Source organism: Squalius cephalus, assembly GCF_949319135.1.
Source record: "Squalius cephalus genome assembly, chromosome: 8".
NCBI classification, from domain to species: domain Eukaryota; kingdom Metazoa; phylum Chordata; class Actinopteri; order Cypriniformes; family Leuciscidae; genus Squalius; species Squalius cephalus.
Window position 1 is genome coordinate 32,255,945 of NC_137129.1, and position 13,053 is coordinate 32,268,997.

General features: G+C 40.2%; 1 protein-coding gene across 1 annotated transcript in view; it reads left to right on the plus strand.

Annotated features, from left to right (window-relative positions):
* The window catches only part of LOC307163474 (fibrocystin-L-like), a gene marked incomplete at its 5' end in the record, with an annotated part of 49,217 nt that overhangs the window by 22,796 nt on the left and 13,368 nt on the right, over window positions 1-13,053 (plus strand). Inside the window, 13 exons of the mRNA XM_079879510.1 lie at window positions 20-225; window positions 2,656-3,631; window positions 4,347-4,595; window positions 5,477-5,630; window positions 5,894-6,064; window positions 7,888-8,044; window positions 8,205-8,361; window positions 8,451-8,660; window positions 10,295-10,424; window positions 10,800-11,041; window positions 11,139-11,275; window positions 11,380-12,409; window positions 12,605-12,796. Of these exons, the coding sequence (XP_079735636.1) occupies window positions 20-225; window positions 2,656-3,631; window positions 4,347-4,595; window positions 5,477-5,630; window positions 5,894-6,064; window positions 7,888-8,044; window positions 8,205-8,361; window positions 8,451-8,660; window positions 10,295-10,424; window positions 10,800-11,041; window positions 11,139-11,275; window positions 11,380-12,409; window positions 12,605-12,796 (4,011 nt within the window). The remainder of the gene's footprint in view (window positions 1-19; window positions 226-2,655; window positions 3,632-4,346; window positions 4,596-5,476; window positions 5,631-5,893; window positions 6,065-7,887; window positions 8,045-8,204; window positions 8,362-8,450; window positions 8,661-10,294; window positions 10,425-10,799; window positions 11,042-11,138; window positions 11,276-11,379; window positions 12,410-12,604; window positions 12,797-13,053) is intronic.

A 13,053-nucleotide genomic window follows, 5' to 3' on the forward strand; every position in this document is an offset into this window, starting at 1 on the left:
GTGTCCTCCCCAGTTTCAGGACAAATGAACTCATCTGAGTGTATGGCCACTTTGGACTGTTTTCAAGATCAGCTGGAATTGAATGATACCTCAGATGGTCACTACTTCAGTTTTACTTCTTGTGCCAGCCCCACTGTGTACCACATTACGCCTGACCATGGTACCACACATGACATCATCAACATCAATGGATCTGGCTTTAGCAACATTAACTGTGCAAACGAGGTGAGTTTCAGTGGTCAGCTATGGCATTAAAGGTGCTGAAATGTTTTTTTTTGGAATGTCCTAAACACCCGACAGATGTCACTGAAATATAATGCAAAAATCATCAAAATTTATTAAAGATAAATCAATTACTTAGGCCTAGAAATTTAAATGTATACAATTCATCCATTTATAACAGTTGGGAAAAAACTAAGCAAAATTTACTCTTATCCTCAAATAAAAAAAAATCACAAATTTTACCCATTTTTTTATTTATTCTCCAACTAATCAACATCTTGACACGTTTTTTTTTATTTCTCTAACAAATAATATTGATTCAGATATGCTTTAAATTAAATTTAAATATTTTTCTATATTCTTCATTTTATGTGTCTTTCTAACTAAAATAATACTTTAAAAACTTTACAAAAGTTTTTGAGTGTGATCACCCCATATTATCATAAATTAATTCAATGGTTATTTTCAAATAGCTACATGAAATTGACTTGAGAAGCATCAGTGCGTAAAATTTTAAGGCTTGTTTTCAGAGAATGTATCTTTAATAAGACTATGTTTTTTCACTACAAGTGAAACACAAGTGGAAAAACAAGTGGTAAAATCTGCTAGACAAAGGACTTAAATAAAAAGTCTCAGGTTATTACTGTAACCCTGGTTCCCTGAGAACAGGGAACGAGACAATGCGCCCTGAGACACTATTGGGGAACACCTCAGCGTGACTGATGTCTGAAGCACGTTTAATCACGGCAATCGTATTGGCCGGCGACAGCCTATGATGTCACTACTAGCGTGACCAGGAAGTATATAAGGGGCCTAGAGAACATGTCATCCACTTCTTCGTCTGAAGGTGCTGTACAGGGACCCCACAAACATGGCAACGAGACGCAGTGTCTCTTTCCTCAGGGAACCAGGGTTACAGTAGTGACCCGAGATGTTCCCTTTCGAAAGGTAACTCGCACTGGGGAACAAAATACTGACATCGCCATGCTGAGGGGAGTGCATGCCAAAAAATGCTGTGACAAAGTACCAGTAATGGATGTTTCAACTGAAGTGCCAAAACCACTCCCCCTTTTGGTCACACACTAGGCTGTCAGTGACAGTACTCCCAACGGCCACTGCCGGTGTTGTAAACTCCAAAGTACCTTTGCAGAGTAAACAGAAGGACTTGCTCAGGCCTGGAACCAAAATCTTCACTCTCTGTTTGTGGAAAGGTTCCTTTAGGGAATATGGCCCTGGCCAGTCACTGTTTGGAGACATACGTCAACCCCCAGAGCCACCAGAGAGGCTAGCTAGCCAACAACCTGTATGTTTCTTTTAAACAGATTCTCACTATAAGGAGACACAATAAGCATCCATGGGAGCACAACTCAGCATACCGACTCTTGCAACAGAGGGGGGTTACAATGGAGGGAGGGACATGAGAGATGATGCTAACCTTCTGGCCCTTTCTGCGGTCCTCAAAACGAGACGGGCAGGAAACCCCTAAATTTTAAAGCGGCCAAGCGCGCCTTCACCTCTCTGAACTTTCAACCACTGTCTCAACGGAGGTGCTAAAAAAAGTTCAGAGGGTGAAACTGGCGCATTGAGGAGGTGGCCTTATGGGGCTTTGAAGGCAGGGCCGGAGCCTTCAGAGTCGATGCTACCCCGACCGCGAGATAGTTTGCAAATGTCTCGTCGATGGGGGGCATCGACATGTACCCATGCCCACGCATACCCTCGACATTCGCATAATTCACATGCTGATATCGATGGATGCGGGCCGAGTACGGATTCTTCCATGCCTTTTCGATCTCAGAATGGATATCAGGAAGGAATGGAAGGCTCATGGGAGCTGGGGGGTTATGGTCGGAAAAAAAAACACTTGTTGAGTCAGCCGCGAGCAGTTCGTTCCCTCACACGCTCACATGGCAGCTGGAGTCTGGCCGAAGCGCGTTCCATTACCCCCAGCGGCTCAGCATATGCAGGGCAGGGAGGCAGAGAGGGCTCAGATGACTCATCTTCCTCACCCTCTGCAGCCATCTCCTGCTCTTCCTGGCTTGTTCTCAGGACGCAGTGCAAGTTCCCTTGTGAAAGGGAACACTCTTTGAAAACAAATCTTAATATTATGTAGTATTTATTCTCAACTTAATTCATTTTGTTTTAAGGATGTTTAGATATTGTTTCTGGAAAAACAAATGAAAAAAATATTATTTTTAAACAAAAGAGGAACTTTGGAAAATTAATGAACAGAAGTTCATCAGAGATGGGCTCATCTTGAGTTACCCAATGATCTGTTTCTGTTTGCCAAAAAAATAAAAGGGAAAAAAGCAAAAGAAAATCCATTATATACAGTTTATCATTGAATTAAATATTATTGCAATATTCACTGTAAATTCACTCACTTTTGGGCAGCATAGTGAAAAGGAATGTCCTTATTTTTTTTGGCAACCAAAGGTCAAAGTTGGAGATCGTCCATGCAGCGTTATCAACAGCACCTCCACTGAGATTAACTGCAAACTCAGTCCTGACAGCAGAGCACCAGTGGGAATCCCTTTGCCCGTAAGTGTCCGAATCAACAACCTTGGCACCGCCATCCTGTACATGCCGAAAGAGTATGACCGCAGATTTGTAGTTCTACCCGTGGTCGATTCTGTCTTTCCCTTGGTGGGGAGCACCACAGGCTATACTCGTCTCTTCATCTCTGGTTCTGGGTTCTCGAACGGTCCAGTTATGGTAGCAAACATTCCATGCAATGTGGTTTTCATGAACTACTCCCAAGTGGTGTGCGATACCTCACCGTCTGCAGCTCACAGGGGAAACGTTGCAGTTTTCGTCAACTCCATCTCTTCCTCATGCAGTTTTGATTGCATGTTTGAATATTCCAACTCCATCACACCGTACGTCTCCGCGGTGTTCCCTAACTCGGTTAGTGGAAATGCCACCATCGTTGAGATCACTGGCAGTGGATTTGGGAACAACTCTGCTGATCTAATGGTATCTGCGGCCAACATTCTGCTGGAAGTCACAGAAGTCACTGATAACAACATCACTGTTTTAGTTGGTGCCCTTCCCGCTGGCACGCACGTCCTACAGCTGGTGGTCATGAGAAAAGGTCTTGCCACTGGAGGAGCCACCCTGACCAGCATAGCACAAGCCAGCATCAACCCAACATCAGGCAGCATTGCTGGAGGAACTCCACTCTTGATCACAGGAAATGGCTTTGTGGCAGGAAATACAACCGTGAAGCTCGCTAACTCCCCCTGCAGGATCTTAGATGTGACTCCAGACACAGTGAGATGCATGACACCTCCTCATGCAGAGGGACAGGTGCAGGTGAACATTAAGGTGTTTGATGTTGTGTATCCACCTCAACGTTTCAACTACTCTAGGGGACAAACTCCAAACATCACCTCCACCAGTCCTATAACAGGTACGGACGTGCATTCCATTAAAAACATTACATTACTATCGAGTGCTGCAGGGATTACATATTTTTGTAGGCCAATCCAAAAATTATCATCACCCTTGTTCACTCGACAAAAAACAAATAGGATTTTTCCATTGGTTTTTGGATTATTGCATGAATTAAGCTCTATGTCCAACAAAAGTTCGGATTCTTGTTTTGTTCATTATGATAATTTCACAAATTAACAACTTGCCGGAGGTAAAAAGCTAAACATAGGCTATAAATGGCCGCGTGACTTCAATGTCACCACCATTAAGCTTCAGAATTTTCCTTTGGGTCTTTATTTAAATTAAAAAAAAACATTTTCGATGAGTTTACCTGTTCGGTGTGATAATGTCTTAGACAACCTCTGTAGTCCCATTTAGCTATTTGTTAGCAACAACATTCATCAAGACAAGTAAAAGCTTTTAAAAAAATTACAAGTTATGTATTTTATGTCGTATAATAAAACATAAAAATATCTTGAGATTGTGTTAACCACAGACCTTATTTTAAGCATGTAAACGAAAAACCAATAAAAAAAAACATTGTCTTCAGGATGATGGGACCAGAAATGCTAAAAAAATTAACTCATTTCCAAGTTCTGGCCTCAAAAATATATCTCTGCAACACTCTATTGAACTATTGAATATCACAACACTTCGTAGTAATAACTACAGACATAATACCTTCCTCACAGGTTCGGGTGGAACAGAGATCACCGTCTCTGGTTCTGGCTTTGGCACAGATGTAGCACTCGTCTCTTTCGAGATCGGCGGTGTGGCTTGTAGTGTGACATCCATCACAGATATGCAGTTGCTGTGCACTGTTGGAGAACATGCAGGAGGAACTTTCCCAGTCATTTTTCACCATCAGGTCAAAGGTCATGCCTTGACCCAATCTGTCTTCACCTATGAGCTGCTGCTGACAGGGGTCACACCGAATGAGGGTAATCAAAACTGGCTGGCAAATTTTCAAACCTTGTGTAAAATTTCAGCACACTTAGAAGGAAATGTGCCTAGCTACATGGAAATAAGCGACTTTTGTCATTCTATAGAATATAGATATTATAGTACCAAGTTAAAACTAATAACTTGTAACTAGCTTGTATGAATATCCATGATAAGAAACAAGTGGTGGGAAACGTGAACAAAGACAACAGGAACGAATGACAAGCAAAGTAAAAGTCCATGAAAATGAAACTAAACAAAAAAATGACTAAATAATCATGACAGTAACATTATAAATGTCTTTACTGTCGCATTGGATCAATTTAATCTATCCTTGCTCAATAAAAGTATTAATTTCTCTGCTAAAAAACAAAACAAACAAATAAAAAAATACAAATAATCTTACTGATTCCAAACTTTTAAATTGTATTTTGAATGTATGTTACTCCAAAACAAAAGAACAAGGAAAAACACTTAATATACTTGTTGTTCATGTTAATCAAACTAAACACTTCTTGGCCACATTTATCTGTAACATTTATCCACCAACTTGGACAGGTTGTGTGATGTCCTCATCATGAACATGAACTTTTAGATGATTATGAATTGTATTTTGTGCAGTGAATTATTTGCTGCCAAGAGCATCAATCCAATCAATCAAAATTCAAAAGATGATTAGAAACAAAAATAGTTGTTAACGTTAATAATTTTGCAAACTGTCGGGCCCATGAAGTTTGTGGTAATTTTAGGGACACTTTTGTTATATCCAATAAAAACTCTGGGTCCTGAAGCTGGATACCTTTACATAGTTTACACCTTTACATAGTAGACTACAAAGTAATAAGACACTACATGATGCCTTTGCTCTGCCTTGCTGTAGGAAGTTACGCCGGAGGAGCTGTTGTTGCCATTCAAGGCTCTGGATTTGACCCAAACATCACAAGAGTGCTTATCTGTAACAGAGAGTGTAACGTGCACCTGCAGAACTCCACATCTACCCAGCTGAACTGCGAGGTCCCACCCAACAATGGCATGTATCAGTTTAAAAGCATTGTGAATGTGTCTAGAAATGTTCAGTTAGCAAAGCTTAATCCATCAAAGCAATTACATATATGTCTGAACTCCCAGTCCAAAGACTTTCCGTAAAAGCAAAGCCAGAAATGCTTTAACTGACCAGAAGTCAGTCAATGAGAGATGATGACAAATGTGACAGCTCAGAAACAAATCACAGATGAATAGATCTGATATCAGTCTGCCTGCTTGTATCTTAATGAATGCTTTTGTCTCTTGCAGGAAGTGAAGCAGAGCGGGCCTGCACAGTCATAGTGATGAATGGAGGTGACACCGTCAACCTCACGAACAGCTATACTTACAGATCCTCTCTGACCCCTGTTATCACCAACGTTTCACCACGCAGAGGGGGAACCGCTGGAGGCACCAGACTCACGATTACCGGCACAGGTTTCAGGTGCAGAACACACCAGAATTACATTGTGTCTGATTGTCCTCCAATCATGCTTGGATACAGAGTGTTCATTGTTCACTGTAGCATTATTGTTTCTAAATATAACATTTTTGTGTTGTACAGCCAATAGCAGTTTTATTTTAGTATTATTTTAGACCGTATACTATTATATTTCTATTAATATTTTGAATTGGCTTTTATTTTTATATTTTCACTTTTATTTTTAATTTAGTTAAATTTTTTTATATTTTTTATTTGCTTTTGTCATTGAACAAAATTATAAACGCAACACTTTTGTTTTTGCCAACATTTTTCATGAGCTGAACTCAAAGATCTAAGACTTTTTCTATGTACAAAAAAGGCCTATTTCTCTCAAATATTATTCACAAATCTGTCTAAATCTGTGTTAGTGAGCACTTCTCCTTTACGGAGATAATCCATCCACCTCACAGGTGTGGCATATCAAGATGCTGATTAGACAGCATGATTATTGCACAGGTGTGCCTTAGGCTGGCCACAATGAAAGGCCACTCTAAAATGTGCAGTTTTATCACACAGCACAATGCCACAGATGTTGCAAGTTTTGAGGGCGCTAAATTGGCATGCTGACAGCAGGAATGTCCACCTGCTGTTGCCCGTGAATTGAATGCTCATTTCTCTACCATAAGCCGTCTCCAAAGGCATCCACTCACAACCACAGACCATGTGTAACCACACCAGCCCAGGACCTCCACATCCAGCATCTTCATCTCCAAGATCGTCTGAGACCAGCCACCTGGACAGCTGCTGCAACAATCAGTTTGCATAACCAAAGAATTTCTGCATAAACTGTCAGAAACCGTCTCAGGGAAGCTCATCTGCATGCTCGTCGGGGTCTCGACCTGACTGCAGTTCGTCCTCGTAAACGACTTGAGTGGGAAAATGCTCACATTTGATGACGTCTGGCACTTTGGAGAGGTGCTCTCTTCACGGATGAATCCCGGTTTTCACTGTACAGGGCAGATGGCAGACAGCGTGTATGGCGTCGTGTGGGTGAGCAGTTTGCTGATGTCAACGTTGTGGATAGAGTGGCCCATGCTTACGTTGGGGTCATGGTATGGGCAGGCGTACAGTATGTTATGGACAACGAACATGGGTGCATTTTATTGATGGCATTTTGAATGCACAGAGATACCGTGATGAGATCCTGAGGCCCATTGTTGTGCCATTCATCCACAACCATCACCTCATGTTGCAGCATGATAATGCACTGCCCCATGTTGCAAGGATCTCTACACAATTCCATGTCACCCATTGAGCATGTTTGGGATGCTCTGGATCGGCGTATACGATGGCGTGTTCCAGGTCCTGCCAATATCCAGCAGCTTCGCACAGCCATTGAAGACGAGTGGACCAACATTCCACAGGCCACAATCAACAACCTGATCAACTCAATGCGAAGGAGATGTGTTGCACTGCGTGAGGCAAATGGTCACACCAGATACTGACTGGTCCCCCCCCCCCCACACAATATATATATATATATTTTTTTTATATATATATATATATATATATATATATAATAAATATATATTTTTTATTTTATTTATTTTTGTAATTTTTATTTTCTTTAAAAGGTTAGTTCACTCAAAAATGAGACTTAAGTTCATCTTCTGAACTCTGAAATATTTCTGTCCCTCCATTGAAAGTCACCCAAAACTCTTATACAATTTGTACACTATATCTCAAATGTATTAAAGCCTATTGAGGATAATGAAATTATGACAGAATACTTTTACTTACTTTCTCAATTTCACTGGCTTTTCTCTTCCCCATCTCACCTTTAGCTCAAATGTCAATGAAGTCACCGTCACAATCGCAGGGTCTGTCTGCGATGTCCAGTCAGCCAGTGAATCGCAAATCATCTGTGTGACCAACTCTCAGCGCAGATCCCAAGAAACTCAAGTGCGAGTCCAGCTGGGGAACAGAGGAATTGCCAGAATGGTAATGACAAACGTGACATAAATATATTTGACCTTCTTAAACAGCACAGTGACAAACTAAATACTTATTTATTCTCAATATATATATTATTAAATAATAACAATAATAATATATGTGTCTGTAATATCAATAATATAATAATGTCTGTCCACTCTCTCAGAATAATGCTACCTTCGTCTACATTGACGTATGGTCGTCTCCCTATACATGGGGTGGTCTCTCCCCTCCTGAGGAGGGCATGTTTGCTGTAATCACTCCTGGCCAGACCATCCTCCTGGACACCAGCACCCCAGTTCTTAAGATGCTCCTTATCCAGGGTATGCTCATTTAGACAAATACTGCCTTTATTAAACAAAGCCTTGGTACACTTACACTCAGTTAATGTGAATGTCTCTTTCCTATTTAGGTGGGCGACTGATTTTTGATGAGGCAGATATTGAGCTGCAGGCAGAGAATATTCTGATCACAGATGGTGGAGCGCTGCAGATCGGAACAGAGCAGGCCCCCTTCCAGCACAAGGCCATAATCACACTGCATGGACACCTGCGTTCTACAGAACTTCCTGTCTATGGCACCAAGACCCTGGCTGTCAGAGAAGGGGTGTTGGATCTGCATGGTATGCAAATAAACAACACTATTTAGGTTCAAATTTGTATGTATATACATAATATATTGTATTAAATATTTATAAAATAAATAAATAAAATAAGTAAATATATATTTAATATACATTATTGTTCAAAAGTTTGAGGTCAGTAAGATGTTTTTTTTTTTTATTAATACTGTATTCATAGCAAGGATGCATTAAATTGACCAACAAGGACAGTAAAAGCATTTTTAATGTTACAAAAGATTTGCATATCAAATAAAGGCTTTTCTTTTGAACTTCCTATTCATCAAAGAAAACTGCATCAGTTTCCACAAAAATATCAAGCAGCACAACTGTTCTCAGAATAATAAATGTTTCTTGAGCAACAAATCAGCATTTAAAAATGATTTCTGAATAATCATGTGACACTGAAGACTGGAGTAATGATGCTGAAAATTTAGCTTTATTTAGAATTGGTCTATACATACATACATGCATACATACATACATACAGACCTGTGTATGCCTTTTGCTGTCGATTGATTTTTTTTTTTTTTTACTAATTAATCGCACATTTTTCTGTAATTAATAACAATTAATTGCACCTAACATTAAAGTTTTTAATATATTTTTATATTGTAATACATCACATTGAATGTCCAAAATAATTTACAACATTAAGACAATATATTTAAAATATTTGTTTAAGGCATCTTTTTACTAAGCACTATGAATGAAGGCCAGCATCACTAATACCAGTACTGATATTGATGTCTCTATTAAAGCGTTTTTTTTCTCAATTTTAGTCATTAATTTTAGCCTTTCAACATTAAAGTATAACTGAAAATTATAAATTTTAAAATTTTAAAATAACTACTTTAATTTAAGTGAACTTGAAACAATTTTCACATAAACACATTGTAATACGTGTCACATTTAGCTGTGCCTTTAATATATCAGGGCTCAACGCTTAGGTTTTTTTCTAAAGCTACAAAAGTTATTCAGTCAAGAGCAGTGAGTGATTTGTCTTTGTCTTTTGTTCTTTGATTAATATAAATGACAGACAGCAGCAGGTTTATTAGGCTCTTGTCACGTTAAGACTTGACACACGTTTCTTTACGTTCATTTAACAATTTTTAACTCATTTAAGACAAGGATACTTGACAAAACAGGAATTTTGACAAAAACTCAATGCGGCGCTGGGGTACTATCTGAAGTGGCATTTGTGTTTTGGGTATTTGTTCACCGAGAGCCATATGTTTGTATGTATGTTTTGTGAAGTTTTAATATGCAGAAGTGCGAACAAGATTTGAGGGCCTGTTTTACTGACCCCAAACTTTTGAACGGTAGTGCAAATATTAAATAATCTGCAAAATGCATAACCATAAACATTGAACAGATGTACCTTAAACAATATCTTTTTTTTAGTCTGTAACTTGACTTTACAGAGACCTCAGAGGTACTGGAAAATTTGCAACTAAAAGGTCACAAAGTCAGAAACACAAAATGAAGTGATTCTCACAAATTTAGAGATGACCTACATAACATACCCAGAAGGCTCATTTAATTCAGAGAGCCCCTTTGGTGGGCTTCACAGAAGTAATCACTTCCCTGCAGTGAGAGGTTTTGTTCAGGGCTTAACTACAATCCTAATTCTCCAGGAATCCCTGTCCCTATGCCGTGGACTCGCCTTTCTCAGACTGCACAAAACGGCTCCAACACGCTGACACTGATGGATGCCGTCACCTGGAAGACTGGCGACGAAATTGTCATCGCTTCCACTGGGCATAGGTATTGATGCACCGCCCAAACCTACAGCGAAATTTCAGGCTGATTTAATTGAAGCCACTGACTTTCTACAGAAACTGAACTACATCAGTGTAGGAACAAGGGCAAAGGAAATGAAATATGTTACAATTGTTCTCTATAAAATGGTCCCAAATGAATTAATTTAACTTCAGAAAATACATAAACATTTTTGCATTTTTAGGTGATATCATTCAATTTGTTTTGGGGTAAAAAAAATGAAATTATTAACTTATTGTTTAAATTCTTCTTGCTCGAATTGAACATGCTAAATGCTATAAAAAATATGCAAAAATTATGCAAAAAAAGTTATCAGTGCTAATGCTAATAATCAAAAATGTGTTTTGACTGAATTCACAGACACAGTCAGCGTGAGAATGAGTTGATGAGAATTGCCTCAGTTTCAGCTGACGGTAGAACCCTCACTCTGACCAAACCACTGAGATTCACTCATCTGGGTGTGTCTGTCACACTGCCTGATGGGACAGTTTTTGAAGCGAGAGCAGAGGTGGGCCTTCTTACCAGAAATATTGTTGTCCGTGGATCCAACAACATGGAGTGGAACGATCAGATTGCAGCTTGCCCTGATGGATTCAACACAGGTTTGGATGTTATTTCCTCAACTGTTTATGGAAAGACAGACAGCTAAAATTCATGTGATTGGCAATTTTCAAATTTTATGAATGCTTTTGCTTACAGGGGAATTTGCCACCCAGACTTGTTTCCAGGGTAGGTTTGGAGAAGAAGTAGGAAGTGACCAGTTTGGTGGCTGCATCATGTTTCACGCACCACAACCAAACCAAAATCTGGCAATTGGCAGAATTGAATATGTTGAGGTAAATTGTTATTTTGTTATTTCAAAACTCTTGGAGACCTTTAAGAATAAATATTTTCCTTGAAATTTAATCATGGCATTATGTTTGTCATTGTCTTCGTTCAGCTCTTCAATGTTGGACAGGCGTTCCGTCTGGGACGCTACCCAATCCACTGGCATCTAATGGGTGATGTTAAGTTTAAGTCATACGTGCGTGGATGTGGCATTCACCAGTCCTACAACCGTGCCATCACCATCCATAACACCCACAACCTACTGGTGGAGCGTAATGTCATCTACAATATCATGGGTGGAGCCTTCTTTATTGAGGATGGCATTGAGACCGGCAACATTCTGCAGTACAACCTGGCGATATTTGTAAAACAGAGCACCAGTCTGCTAAATGATGATGTAACTCCAGCTGCATACTGGATCACCAACCCTAATAACACCATTAGGCACAATGCTGCGGCTGGTGGGACACATTTTGGCTTCTGGTACCGCATGCACGATAATCCCGACGGCCCTTCATATGACGCCAACATCTGTCAGAAGAGAGTACCACTAGGAGAGTTCTTCAACAATACGGTGCATTCACAGGGCTGGTTTGGCTTGTGGATCTTCCAAGAGTTTTTCCCAATGCGTACTGGGAGCTGCAGCTCCTATACACCAGCGCCAGCGGTCTTCCGTCGCTTCACTTCCTGGAACAACGAGAAAGGTGCCGAGTGGGTGAACGTAGGAGCGGTTCAGTTCAGCGAGTTCCTAATGGTCAATAATGAGAAGGCAGGAGTGGAGGCCAAGAGGATCATCCAGCCGTATGTCAGCGGATGGGGACTGAATGGAGGGGCGGCCGTGGTCAACAGCACTATGGTGGGTCATGTGGATGAGCTGGGGCTGGGGAGCGACTACTGCACCGCTCGTGGTGTTGTCCTGCCCCTGGATGATGGTATGAGCGTCATCAACACAAAGTTTGTGAACTTTGACCGTCCATCGTGTGCCGCTGTCGGAGTGGCAGAAATAGTTGGAACCTGCATGTTCCGCTGTGGAGGCTGGAGCGCGAGGTTCAGTGGGATCCAGTTCTATCAATCGCCCAACAAGGCTTGGTTCAGATGGGAGCATGAGGTGGCGCTAGTAGATACTGATGGGTCCCTGACAGGTATAGAAACATTAGATATTACAATATATAGATATATGATAACTTGAAAAAACTTTTATCCGTGTAACAATATCTAAATACAAAGGATATTGTTTTAGCTTTATTGGCATGGTAAAACTCAAACTTTACACTGACAAAGCATTGGTAACATTAACATAAAAAATAAATAAATAATGAATATATATTTTTGCAAAGGCAACGTTAGCTACAAGGTGGTACCAAGGAATAACCTGCTCGACCCAAGACACTGCTTTCCGGGAACAGAGTGGAGTGTTGGCGTCCCTGCTGCAGTGTGTGACAACACTATTAACTTCCACCGCTTGGTCGTCTTCAATCCCTCACCACCTTCACTTCAAGCTAAAGATGTGATTCTGACCAACTCATTTGGTAGGATGAAATAATCTGGGCGATTGAGCCATGAAAAAAATGTGTAGCTTATGTTAGACATGTTTCTATATAATTCTTTCTGTACTTTTTTGGTTTTCAGAATGTTCTGGGAACTTTAGTTTATGAAAAATCTTAGGGGCAATTCACAAAGAACGCTTTTTTCAACATGAACCAGGGCAGTAGAATGAAAGAAATGTTAGGTCTAAAGACGCATTAGTTTCATTAGTGCTTGAGTGCCGCAAAAAAAAAGACATTTA